Raw genomic sequence first — 13,818 nt, forward strand, 5'->3', positions numbered from 1 at the left:
ATGGCTACTCAAACATGCACAGAGAAGTTTATTTACTTCAAGCAAGCCGACATGTTTGTAAAACTAGATCTAATTCAAAGTCTCCCGGAGTCTCGCGCGAGACCCAGTTGCCGTGCGCGGTGTGTTCACATGCAGTGGGAAAAGCTACCGTTTGTGTCATAAACACAGGAATATCAACTCTTTACTTGCTTCAAGTAAAACAACTTCTCGGCGCATGTTTGAGTAGCCACCTGACGCTGTCTGTGGAAGAAAATGTACACTTCAAGCAAGTAAAGAGTTGATATTCCTGTGTTTATGACACAAGCGGTAGCTCCTACTGCGCCTGAATACACCAGCACTGCAACTTCGGGCTCGCGCGAGACTCCGGGAGACTTTGAATTAGATCTAGTTTTACAAACATGTCGGCTTGCTTGAAGTAAATAAACTTCTCGGTGCATGTTTGTGTCGCCATCTGACGCTGTCTGTGGAAAAAAATTGCGGCTTTGAGGGCTGTAAACAGCCTAAACAGCGGAACTTACATCCACTCCCATTCATTGCTGCCGTGGCGATGCGGGGACAGACGCAACTACCGCAAAACAGGAGCGATTAAACTGAAAATCTTCAGATTCCTTCTTTTAGACCTAAAATGACAGGAAAATACACCCTAGTTGAGTTCGCCTGGAATTGAGTTGAATTCGCCTGGAATTGTCCTTTAATAGCTAAAAACATACAAAAGAACAGTCTATAAGAATGTAGTTTAAAAAACAGTTAACAGTAAATAGAACAGCCTAAATATAGCTATAGCTCTGCTCTGTGCCTTTTGCCAACACTTAACCTTTGTTGTGAAGGTGAGTGTAATCTATGTGGAGATATTTCAGTAGGCGACGTGAGCATTATCTGCTACTTTCTTTCATGTCGGTGCAGCAGTGCAAAAGGTCTGAGTGCAGTGGGATATAGATAATAAAGTGTGATGATGAATACATCTGCTCTCAGCCTCTCACATCACTGCTCTGCTGGATCTGACACAACAGAGCCAGACCCAGAGGAGTACCACAACAACAGCTCCACAACTGGAAGAAGCTTCAAAATGAGTATAAAGCCATGACCTTCTGTGTGAACTGTCAATCAAGTAGCAGCTCATAGATGATCTTACTGTAATACCGTCATTAATGCGGTAATCATACAACAGTTATTTCACCAGCTCAGGTTTTACAAGTCAGTAGCCTATAGGGCAAACACTAATACACTACTGACACACACATTCTGATGAGAACAGAAACAGAAAATATGTAATGAAACCACGTGGAAGCTCAGGAAGCATCATAATTTTAAAAAAATGAATATTAGAATCTACATGGTCATTTCTGTTTGCTATAACTATCACCATTTGTAAATGAAACAGTGGAAAAATGTAAAACATGGAACCTTAGAGCTGAGAACAGGTACAGAGCTACTGACATGCAAACTGATGCTGGCTTTGAGCAGTGTATGAGAGAGTAAAGATAAATCTAGCTGAGACATGGAGCCTATCTGCTAGAAAACAAACAAAAAGAGTAAAAACTGAGGTTATAAAGGAGTGAACTTTCTGCCTCTTTTCTGTCTTTGATGTTTGACTGCACATGCCATAAAAACACATGTATGAAGAACCAAAGTGTGAGTTTAAACAAACACTGTTCAGTCATTCTTCATCTTCTTCCAGGCTCTTATGCAACATGACACACTGACCTCCATCCGTGCAGACTAAACTGCTGCTGCATAAGTATGCGAGAGAGAGATGCTTTTCTCATCACTCTCATTAATGCTCATGCTCAAAGATGAAAATTAAATATCTTCATGTTTTGTATGTTGTATGAGTGGATTTGGAACAAAGGGCTGTCTTATGGATTGTTGTGCATTACAGTGGCTTAGCGGGTAAAACCTCTAATTTCATTCAAACAATGTGTAACAGATGTGCAATTAAAACAAGAAACCAAAGAGCCAATTACTTTAACCAGCACTGTGGGGTGAAACAAGGCTGCAGTATGACCCCAACCACCCAACATATTAATAAACATATTGACAGAACAACTGCAAAATATCAAAATAGTATGAAGGTCAGAGGTCAGACTGTGTGACGTGGTTCTGCTGTCTCCTCCAGCAGAGGCCTGACAGCAGAGTCTGGACATCTACCACAACATCAATCAAACATCTCAGATCTCAGATCAGACGACATCCTGCTTCCCTCAACATTTTGTGATGGCTGTCAACGAGCTGTGACAGAGCAAGAGACAGATTTATCATCCAATTAAGTCTAAATTCAGTAAGATCCAATAATATAATGAGGTAATTAAAAAGTGTGGTCCAAGCCAAGGTCTCCCAGGTTTGTGTAAAACCATACTGAGAGCTCATGGAGTCATGTATAACACAATAACACACACTGAGGACAAAACTCTTACACTTTATCAATAACCCAACAGCTACACAATCAATCGATGGCTCAGGACAATAACAATAAGTTGAGTATATATGGTACGGACCACCACCTCCTCCCCGAGGCTCTGTAGTTACCTTATTGACGCAGAGGTCTGATACAGGTGAAGTATCATCATGGCAGCAGCAGTCCACAAACCACTGCTAACAAGCAGCTAACATTAGCACAATCATTGTCCCACAGTGTGAGAAGAAGAAGGGTCCTGGTGGAGGGACAGTACAGATGGTGGTGGAGGTTCACGTGGTCAAAGATATGGAGCCGTATACATGAAATCACCAACATGTTGAAGACAAGCCACCCCAGGTAAGAGCTAATGAGCTTGAAAATTATTTACAAAATTGATTTGTCTTTTGTTGTTTATTTTCAAGAAGAAAAAACGTAAACTCAGAGATTTTATTTTCCGGTCATATTGCCCAGCTCCAACTCTAATCTAGCAACCCTCACTCCCTTCTGCACAAGGCCCTTCACTGGCACACAGATCAGAGTCCACTCTGCCAACTAGTTCTGATGTTCACATCAGTCACAGCTTCAGAGGAGACACCGAGTGATCTAACCCAAACCAAACCATCTCAAAACAAGAGGAAAATTAAATCAAACATTGACACTAAGCCAAACCACAAATTACATTAGAATTCTACTCGACTCTATGCGCTAGAAAATGAAGGGAAACACTGACAGTCGGTCTGAGCTCTGTTCATTAAAACTCTCGCTGCACTGTGAGGAGAAGGAGGAGGTGAAAACTATCTACATCTGATTTTAACCATATCAGCAGTCCTCAGAGACAATTTTTGTTATACGGACAGGGAAACAAGCTCTGTGGTAAATGCCATGTTGTCCTGTGTGGTCTTGATTTGACTTGAATTTGTTACAGTATGTCTACATTTGCCTATTATATGCATTCATCAATAGAGACAGCCAGTAAACTTAGTGGCTTAGTGGCGGTGTAGTAGTCCGTTAAAGCCTAACGTTGGCTTTTTACTTCTGCAGATTGCATTTAAGCCTCAAAGTATAAAAGGTGTTCAAATGCGAAGATTATCTCGCTGAACAAAACTTGTAAGTATCATAAACTTGTGTTAGCCACAGAGTTCATTTTCTGATATCATCCAAAACGCAATGCAAAAATCCCATTCACTTCCTTTTCCTGGAACTAGCGCAATGCTGAACTTCCGGGTTTTGACGTCAGCCCTGGCACACTCTATTGGCTATACAGCTTATCCAGAGAGGAGAGGAGAGGAGAAGAGAAGAGAAGAGAAGCAGTGAAAGGATTTAGAATCTGACACTTCCCTTTGTTTATCTCACCTCCAGACACCTGGTGCATGATACATTCACTAGAATCATCTGATCATGTCTGTGTTTCTGAGCTGGACGACCACACCCTCCCATTAAATGTTCTTCTGCAGCCACTCTTTGAGTCGGGTCTGGGGGCCACACAGGCACGTCGATGGGAATGTCAGATATTCCTGAAGGGCTTCCAAGAAGTTCTCTGGCAGAACACAGACGGGTTCAACTTCGCAGTGTTTTTTTTTTTGTTTTTTTTTTCACTAACAATTATGTCAGTTAGGAACGGTAGAAAGTTCTACAAATCATTCACCATCAGCAGACGGCTTCCCATGCGGCACAGTCTGAGTTTATAATGTGAAAGTGTGTCATGAAAACATACGAGAAACGCCGCTCAGCCTCGGTGCGACGGGTGAAAACAAACAGACAGAGGAGCCGTAGGCCGACACACACAGCTCCATGTTTTTTCTTCTTTCCCTCTAAAAAGGAGGTTTGGGTTATTGTGTATGCCCCAGTTGTGAACATATGGAAAAAATTTATTTATACAGGTTGTCAAAAGTGCTGGTGGTCTTTAGCTCGGGCGGTGTTATGCAACTTTGGCGGCGCAGTTCAGTTCTCAGGGTCAAGCAGCTCTTTTTAATGACTGTGCACAGGGGAAACGGAGAGAACGTCTGAGAGCAGCTTCCATTGTGTGCGAGCGAACGTGATGATGAGAGCAGAGCCGTCAAACAGCTCGGCCTCCGCCTCGTCTGCTCAGCGGAGGAGTGAGAGAGAGAGAGGGACATCTGATGTCTCTCCACTGGACACGGAGGCTTCAGACTGGGGGTGACTGACTGTCTGCTCCATATTCACAGGCAGCAGACGGCGAGCAGCTCCACTCCAGCTCCTCCAGTCTGCATGTCACTGTGTCCTTGGCCAAGACACTGAACCCCGCCAAATTGCCAGCAATGTATCATCGGTGTGTGTGTGTGTCTGTGTGTCTGGTAGAAAAAGCGCTACATCTACATGAGTGTGTGAGTGAATGGGTGAGTGCAGGCCATTTATCATTCTAGCTGATGTTCTGAAATCCACTGAGAACATCAACAGAAGTTCCTTTAGTTAGAGTTATAAAAGGTTCCTCTTTATAAATCTCACTAACTGAGGTATTGGATGCACGTGCACAAGCTTCATTTCCACTCCCACATTGAGATGAAGAGTCATTAAAGGAGACATATTATGCCCCTTTTCCGCCCCACTCCTTCTACTGGTACCAGGTAGGGGTGGTATTATGAAAATTTGAAAAGTTGCATCATTGGAAGACAACTGAGGGAACAGCTCATACAACCACATGAATTTTGTCAATTCTCACATTTTGGGGGTGCAAGGCAAGACAAACACCCAAATATGTGTGGTGGCCTGGAAAAACCCTTCACATGTGGGATATTGACTGTTTCATTTTTTGATATTTCCATAAACTAGAAGTTCTCAGCTATTCATAACTATTTGGATAACTGAGATAGCCCTTTCAGATCAAAAGTTATGGGCATTTTAATATAATATGACCAAAAAACTGAAGAGTGAGAAAAATGGCTTTAACTAGAATGTCTCTGCTTTAACCCTCTAAAGACGAGAGTTTTACAAAACATTAAATAACTTCTGAACTGTTTATGATAGAGACGAGCTGTAACCTGTATCTGAATCGTGTGATTTTCTGCTTTCTGAGGATCCTTGAATGGTGCCTCTATGACAGCAAAGGATCACGTGGTACGGGAACAGACGCAAAACTGAGCATAGCATAGATGCTAAACCGAGCGTAGCACCGACCATCCTTGAATGGTGCCTCTACGACAAGAAGGGGCTGCATAGGGTGTGTGTAATCACATGGTATGGGAATGGACGCTAAGCGCTAAACTGAGCGTAGCATCGACACTTGGCAACTTGATAGAGACCAGCTGCTGTAAAAAGCATCTGAATCGCGGGATTCTCTACTTTCCGAGGGTCCTTGAATGGTACCTCTACGATACCAACGGACCTCCTCTCCTCTAGTGCTGCTGCTGCAGCTCAGCTGTGCTGTGGCTCAGCTGAAAATGAAACACTTTGTAGGCTATTCACCACAAAAACATGAAAATAAGTACTTTCCGTTTTGTTTTCTTAAAATATTTATTCAGGATGTAGTAGGGAGTTCAAAGTACCAGAATCACACAAAATATCAAAATCGTGGAAATAGTACTTTGGCTATTTGCCACAATAGAACGTCAGTGACTTCTGCTACACATACTGTAGGCTATAGTGTGGTACAGACCCTTCAAAAAGTGATATTTCCATAATACTATGTCCCCTTTAATCCACTGGGATTAAGAGAAGAAGAACCTCACTGACTGAGATACTGAGACAAAACCATGCACCAATTGAGGAATCTGATGAGTAGATATTCAGATGGTATGAAACACAAGATTAATGACACTAGAAGAAACACTGAGCACAAACACAATTATTTCTGTTTGTGAATTGTAAAAATATTATTGCAAAACTTATAATGATGATAATTAATGAAGCCCCGCCTCCGTTTATTTTGAGTTTTCACTTCACTGCGGAAAACTGTGTGTACACATCAGTCAGAGGAATGTGTTAGGTGACACATTCTGTGTCTAGCATATACAGTTTTGACATGAGCTGTCAGCGGTCTCGGAGATCATAGTCCATCAGTACAACCCTTCAGTCCACACACACACACACACACACCCTGCACTGGTCAGAGCAGACAGGTTTCATTGGATTAGTCTACTGGTGTTGGTGTTTCTGGATTGTAACTCGTTGAAGACTGGAGCGCACGTGCGATTTGTGCTCGAAGAGCCGCACGCACAGAGGAGGGAGGGAGGGACGGATAGCAGTTTGATTGACACATCATGATCCAATTAACTTGAAGGTGGCGTTCAACATGATTGGTGTTTTTACAGGCTTTGTCCGTTCAACAGGTGACTCATTTTTGTGAAAAAGCATTCAATTCATTGGTTGCAATCGGGTTGTGAAGAGGATTTCAAGCAATTCAGTGAAAGCACACCAGAAAGAGATCTCCTTTAAAGGGATATTTCAACATTTTGGCAAATTCGCCTATTGCCATAATCCCAATAGTTTTAGGAGAAGGTTCATTACCTTTAATTGTCAGTGGGGCAGAGAGAGAGCTGCTCAGAGCGACGCTACGGAGGCTCATGGTATTTCTAGCTTTCCCTCATCAAAGTAAATAAACAATCCAACAACTCCAAAACACTCTCATGGACAAGTTGTGACCTGCACATTCACCACGCTATGAGATAATAATGGAATGTTACGAGACAGAGTTGTTTTCGAGGTAAATGCATAACCGGAACTACATTCCCAACACGGCCGCTCGGCAGAATGACTTCAAAAGCGAAAGTAGTTCCGAGTATTTGCTTCATGCGTTGTAATGTTATAAATACGTTATTATTATAATTATACATTATTTCATTGCGTGGTGAATGTGTATAATACATAGCGTATAATTATGTAACATTACGACTAATCGGAACTACTTTCGCCTTTGAACTCACTCTGCCGAGCAGCTGTGTTGGAATGTAGTTCCAGTTACGCATTTACTTTTTCCCGTCTCGTAACATTCCATTATTATCTCATAGCGTAGTGAATGTGCAGGTCACATTTTGTCCACAAGAGCGTTTTGGAGTTGTTGGATTGTGTATTTGATGAATTTGATGAGAGAAAGCCCAGAAATGCTGCGCGCCGGGCAGAGCTCATGTCTGCTCCGCCGATCTAAAAACAGCTGGCATCGACTATTAAAGGTAATGAAACTACTGCTATGACAGAGCTGTTGTAAGTATTATTCTTGCCCTGTCCCAAAGATAATTAAAGAAATTGAATCCCATCTTGTGAGAATCCTTAAAAATGGTCAGCCTTTAAATATCCATCATTATCAGCATTGCAGGTATGAAGTGATGGGTGATATGATCAGCCCACAGCCACTCGGATGGGTTCAAATTTGAACAGGAATTTTTGAGTCGAAAGAATTCAATTGAGCTATTATACGTCTGTATAAGTGACCTATTGGGCGCAGCAAGGCACCCGTGCAGCCGCTAGTCTGCCACAGATGCCATCACCAGTAGAAGAAGAAAGCCATAGCATGAATCTTCGATGGAGGTCAACATGAACTGAGCTGAGGGGAAATGTGGCGTTACATTGCCGGCGTAAATCATATGGTAGATGTCAGCAAGCTCTCTCAGGAGGAGCCAATACGTGAACATAAAGTAAATGGCGTTTTTTAATGTAAAGTGGAGAAGGGCCAACAGTGGTAAGTTACGTGACTGGCTAGTTTTTGATGCGAGCAGCCAGTCAGTGTTTTGCTCAGCATGCTTTGTCCAGCAGCAAGGCCAGCAGCTTTATTGTGCGCACACAAACATTTGAAGTTGGAGGCTATCAAGCACCGTGAAGTGTTTAAATGTCACAAGGAGGTGATATGCATCAGGGAAGGAACGACTGTGTCAGTGTAAAGAGCTGCAATCACACACTGTCCTGAAGGAAAACAGCTCAGCTGGTTATGACTTCAAAATAAATCTACAGGGAGGTCGTATAGCTCACTCGGTATAGCAGGTGCTCCATAAACAGAGGCTATAGTCCTCACTGCAGCAGCCCTGGGTTTGAATCCACCCGGCGGCCCTTTGCTGCATGTCGTTCCCCCTCTCTGTCGCCCCATTTCCTGTCTCTCTCTAGCTGTCCTGTCAGAATACAGCCTGAAAAAATACTGTAAAAACAAACAAATCTACAGCAGTGCAGTACTGATTGCAGGAAGTGAGCAGGTTTGCACACATCATTAAAACTGAACCTTGGTAAAAAAAATAAAAAATAAAAAATAAATTACTGATACAGACAATTAAAAATGGATTGTATATCCATTTTTAAAGGGACAACGAGGAGTTTTGGAAAAGCGAAGTGTTTTCACACTACATTTATGAGCCTCCGCGCGCACCGTAAAATTCTTTGACGGGCGCAAGACGGACTCATGTTTTCATTCATCAATAATTAAAGACAGAGGTTCAAAGACGTTCAGTTACCGTCGTAGTTCCGACCATAAACGGCCATTAAGCTGCGTTATTCTCATTAAGGAAACGCTGGTAGGCTCGACCAGCATTTCCGCCACCACTAATAATAACAAAATAACGATAGAGACAGAACGATATATTTAGCGAAAATGGGCCCATTAACAAGTGTGGGTAGCTGAGATTCATCCACATTAACGTGAGACTTTTTTATAACCGAATAGAAACTCCTCGTTGTCCCTTTAATTGTCTGTATCAGTATTTTTTTTTTTAAATTACTGATACAGACGAGATTTATTAGTTATTGTTGTTATATACAACCAATAAACATACTAAACAAAAGTACAGCTGCAGTGGCTAGTGAGTAATTTGATTGACTGGTTGGATTTCAAATCCAACACAGACACAGTGGCTGGTGAAAAAATAATAATATTTCCAACACTGCTTAGTGTGTTGCCTCAAGTAAGTTTACCACATCACAGATACTGATGTTGAAACAACGTCCAAACATCTGGTGAAGAACAGAGACACATCTGAAGCTGCATCCTGCTGACACGTTCACACTCTGAGCTGCTCCCTACAACCACCGTTTGATTGGGGTGTTGAAGCTTCATACAAACAACCCATCACTTCAACATGTCTCAGCTTCGTCACGTTCCCTGCGTTGCACCTTCACCTTCAGTCACGTGAGCTTCATGAGCCTGTCAGGGCCGACGTCACATGTGCAAACACTCCTCAGGCCGATGTAGTCTTTACAGGATTAGATTATAAACAGTGATTAGTTATGTACAGTAGATTAACCTTTAATGACTTTTGCCACCATGAATTTCTTCACAGGAAGAGTAAACATGTTTGTGCCTTTTTCATTTAAGATCTTTTGACATATTGGACATATAGTGCCTTGCAAAAGTTTTCACACCCCTTTTTGTCATGTTACAACCACAAACTTCAATGTGTTTTGTTGGGATTTTGTGTGATAGACCAATACAAAGTAGCACAGAAGGAAAATGATACATGGTGTTGAAGATTTTTTACGAATAAAAATCTGAAAAGTGTGGTGTGTATATGTATTCAATGAGTCAACACTTTGTTGAACCACCTGTCGTTGCAGTTCCAGCTCCAAGTCTTTTGAGGTGTGTCTCTACCAGCTACACATTGCAGTTGTCGCCCATTCTCTTTGCAGAAAGTTGAGTCAGGTTGGATGGAGAGCGTCTATGAACAGCAGTTTTCAAGTCTCACCACAGATTCTCAGTAGGATTCAGGTCTGGACTCTGACTGGGCCGTTCTAACACATGGATGCTTTGACCTAAACCAGTCCGTTGTAGCTCTGGCTGTGTGTTTAGTGTGGTTGTCCTGCTAGAAGGTGAACTTCCATCCCAGTCTCAAGTCTTTTCCTCCAGGATTGTCCTGTATCTAGCTCCATCCATCTTCCCATCAACTCTGAGCAGCTTCCCTGTCCCTGCTGAAGAAATGATGCTGCCACCACACTGGTGATGGTGTGTTCAGGTCATGTGCAGTGTTAGGTTTCCGCCACACATAGCGTTTTGCATGTTGGCCAAAAAGTTCAGTTTTGGTCTTTGATTTGTAAAGAGTCTTGAACACCATGCATCATTTTCCTTCCACGCTACTTTGTATTGGTCTATCACATTAAATCCCAATAAAATTGAAGTTTGTGGTTGTAACGTGACAAAATGTGGAAAGGTTCCAGGGCTATGAATACTTTTGCAAGGCACTGTATGTAATAATGGAAAAGAAGGGGCATGGAGTGGCACAGGAGGTTAAGCAGGCACCCCATGTGTAGAGGCTACAGTCCTTGCTGCAGTACAGTAGGTTTGAATCCCGCATCGGGCGACCCTTCCCTGCATGTCATTCCCCCTCTCTCCGTCTCTCACAACTGTTCTAGCTAATAAAGGCATGAAAAGCCAAAAAATGTACTTAAAAAAATAAATAAATAATGGAAGAGAATGTGGTGACAATGTACAGATTGACTGATTGAGGCCCACAGTTAAGTGGCAGTACATCCTCCTACATTCACATGGTTGTCCTCATGCAGACAGTATATGCTAAAAAACATTATTCTGTTTGGCCTGTTTGAGAATTAGTATTCCTGTAGAACCAAAGCACATCTACTGGAGGAGCTGGTGAACCTACAGCAGACTCTTAATTCAAGCTCCTGGCTGCGTGATGTGGTTTTTTGGCTTCGCACATTGATTCTGCCTCCAGAACAGTGCTCTGCTCACAGAAATGTTTGGATAACTATAACTCCAGTCTGCAACTAATTAAACTTTTCCATGACTTCCCAGGCTGGTCATTAGTGTTTTTTGACTGGTTCCTATGTTTAGGAACTAACACTAAAAAAAAACCAGCTGTCATTCAAAAATCAGGAGACCAGCTTTTTTTTTTTCACTTCTTTAAAAAAAAAAATCACGACCATGAATTCCTCTGACGACAAAAATCGATAATCGTGGCGCAGGGACATGGAGGGTTTGGAAAATATGCACATTATTAATGTAAAAGAGTAGAGAGCGGGTCACACTGTGTGTTTGATAGCGTTAACAGCGAGAGGGTCAGCAGGTTCCAACAAGAGATGCACATTAAATAAGGAAACATCTGCATTCCACACAGTCTCTCTTGCAACACACTGGAGCTGAATGAACATCAAAGTGAGGCAGATCGCAGTAAACGCCGCTGCGAAACCAATGATTTATTAGCATTGCTTCCCTGGGATGTTCAACTGGCCCATTTCAGCTCGGAGGGTGGAGAGGCAGACAGTAGTTCATTCACACAGCTCGCTGCGAGCACATCACTGCAGAGGGATTTGGAAAATGTTCCAGGGTTTTTGAGGTGAGCGTAAGGAACATTCCCTAGATTCTGAAAAATCACACGAATCCCGTCCTCTGTAATCTGACCCATATGTATGAAGCCGTTCCTCCGCCAAAAAGATCCAGGCATAAAAATCCCTCTCGTATCTGCAAAGCACTACTTGTAAAAGTATAAGAGGGAGTGTAACAAGCAAGAAAATCTGTTTGTAAAATCAGGATTTAGAGAAGTTCAATTGAGTTGTCAGGATGGAAACAAAGAGATCTGCATCAGTTCATCACAGAGGCTGCAACGATCAGAGATGGAATTTATGCAGCATTACACAACAGCAGCAGCATCAGTGGGACACATCTCATTTATTTCAATGCATTTTCATGCACTTTTGTCGGCTTTGAAATACTGGACTCTTCTTTGTCATTACTTTAACTATGCAAAATTTGTCCCTTAATTAAACAACTTTGGAGTAATTGTGATGGTTTAATAAATGAGTTGTAACTTGTTTCAGGGAGAATGGAGGCTCTCTGCCTTCCACCTGGAAACCAACCTTACAACATCAGAACATCCGACCCGGTGTCCCAGCTCTCATCTCTGTGGCACCATGATACAAACGCGCCCTGTAACCCGTAACCTCTTGTTTATGACAGATAAAACTACACAAATATCCACATCACAACTTTGTTGAAAATGGCCGGGAGGAGGGTTAGCGAAACAGAGGAAAAGTGACCAGACTCGCATAGTTTCCCTTTTAACTGCAGGGTCAAACTGAAAGTGGCTGTGTCAGTGATAATCGGGGAACAGGGAACATGTACACTACAGTCATACCAAGCTGGAGTGAACTCTGATGTTCACACTGTTTTCTGTACTAACAAGGTTTGTGGCCTGTGAGAGTGAGGGCCAACGGTGAAGTAAGCCATGAGTGACTCTACTTCAGACAGATCATCACTAGAGCTCTGTCGAACGAATATCACAGTCTGATTCAGAAACGTCAGTGCTTCTGGACACACTGTAACAGGGATGGGCACTTCTGAGAGGTTCAATGAGGGCTCTCTCCCATCATTTAGAAATCTCTCAATTAGGAATATCCTATAATATCGGCCCACCAATAATATCGGCCCACCATTAGCATAAGCATGTAATATCTGTCCATATCCTTATTGTTTTTTCTGCCGATAATGAAAACCCAACAATAGAATGCCTTGATTTTGTAGCTAATTAAGTAACAGTGGGCTGTCGCAACTTAGTTCACTACTTAATTATTGCCGCTGCTTCAGTGGCACAATAATAGGTTCTGTTGTAAACAAACACACACGGCCATGGTGCCGCAACCGAACTACACAGCTGTTAAATGATTGCGTCCGACAGGGCTGTTTTGAGCGGATGAAAAGAGCTGAGATGTTTGATCCTTGGGGGATTTTGACCAAAGCATGTCACAGATATGTCTTTAAGACACCTGGGAACTATTTTAATTTGTGGAAAAAGGGGCACAATATGTCCCCTTTAAAGTAAGCATGCAGTAGTGTGTAAATTCCAGACAGGAGATATGTTATTAATTGGGGGTTTTTTGGGGGGGAAGCTTGCATATTGGTTGTTATTGGAATCGGAAATTAAGTGTTGGACAGCATCAGCATACCAGATATCAGCAAAAATACTGTGCCAATATCAGACATCTGTACTCTCAATAAATATTGCATCTGCTGTGCAACTTCCATTTGTGCTGACCCAACCCTAACCCCACCTCACCCCCCCCACATTACCACAACTACTCTTAAAAAGCAGTCAGTTACACGATTTTCATCCTACTTCTTATTTCTGCTCTGGTTGTTTTTAATCTTGGCACCTTTTCTTGACTCTTGTGTTGCAGTGCTTTTATGTTTAGGTGTGCCCCCATTGGCCCCGCTGGTATCAACATCACTCACCCTGCACAGTGCCACAGTAGCTGGGCTGGTCAGCATCTGGAGCGGAGCCGGTCTTGGCGGAGCGTCTGCGTCGCGACAGCTGGTGTTTGAGTCCGGAGAAGGACTGTGACGGGTCGTTCTCACCCAGCGGCTGGATGAACAGGCTGTCCTCCCCCATCTGAACCAGTCCCGTCTGTGCACACAAACAGAGACAAGTGGAAACTGTGACAAGCTCTCTGAGGAGACTGGTCTGAGAGCAGGACATTCATTTTATTCCCATCTTTATCAGCTCTGCGATAAGCACCATATATGCTCATGTAGGACATTGCGG

General features: G+C 42.7%; 1 protein-coding gene across 3 annotated transcripts in view; it reads right to left on the bottom strand.

Annotated features, from left to right (window-relative positions):
- The window catches only part of adamts17 (ADAM metallopeptidase with thrombospondin type 1 motif, 17), a 135,789-nt gene that overhangs the window by 107,923 nt on the left and 14,048 nt on the right, over positions 1-13,818 (bottom strand). For all 3 annotated transcript variants that reach the window (XM_085772580.1, XM_085772572.1, XM_085772586.1), the window contains exon 3: positions 13,509-13,680. In XM_085772580.1, coding sequence (XP_085628706.1) covers positions 13,509-13,680 — 172 coding nt within the window. The remainder of the gene's footprint in view (positions 1-13,508; positions 13,681-13,818) is intronic.

This window comes from Trachurus japonicus, chromosome 3 (genome assembly GCF_045865225.1).
Source record: "Trachurus japonicus isolate A0001 chromosome 3, Traja_1.0".
Lineage (NCBI taxonomy): Eukaryota > Metazoa > Chordata > Actinopteri > Carangiformes > Carangidae > Trachurus > Trachurus japonicus.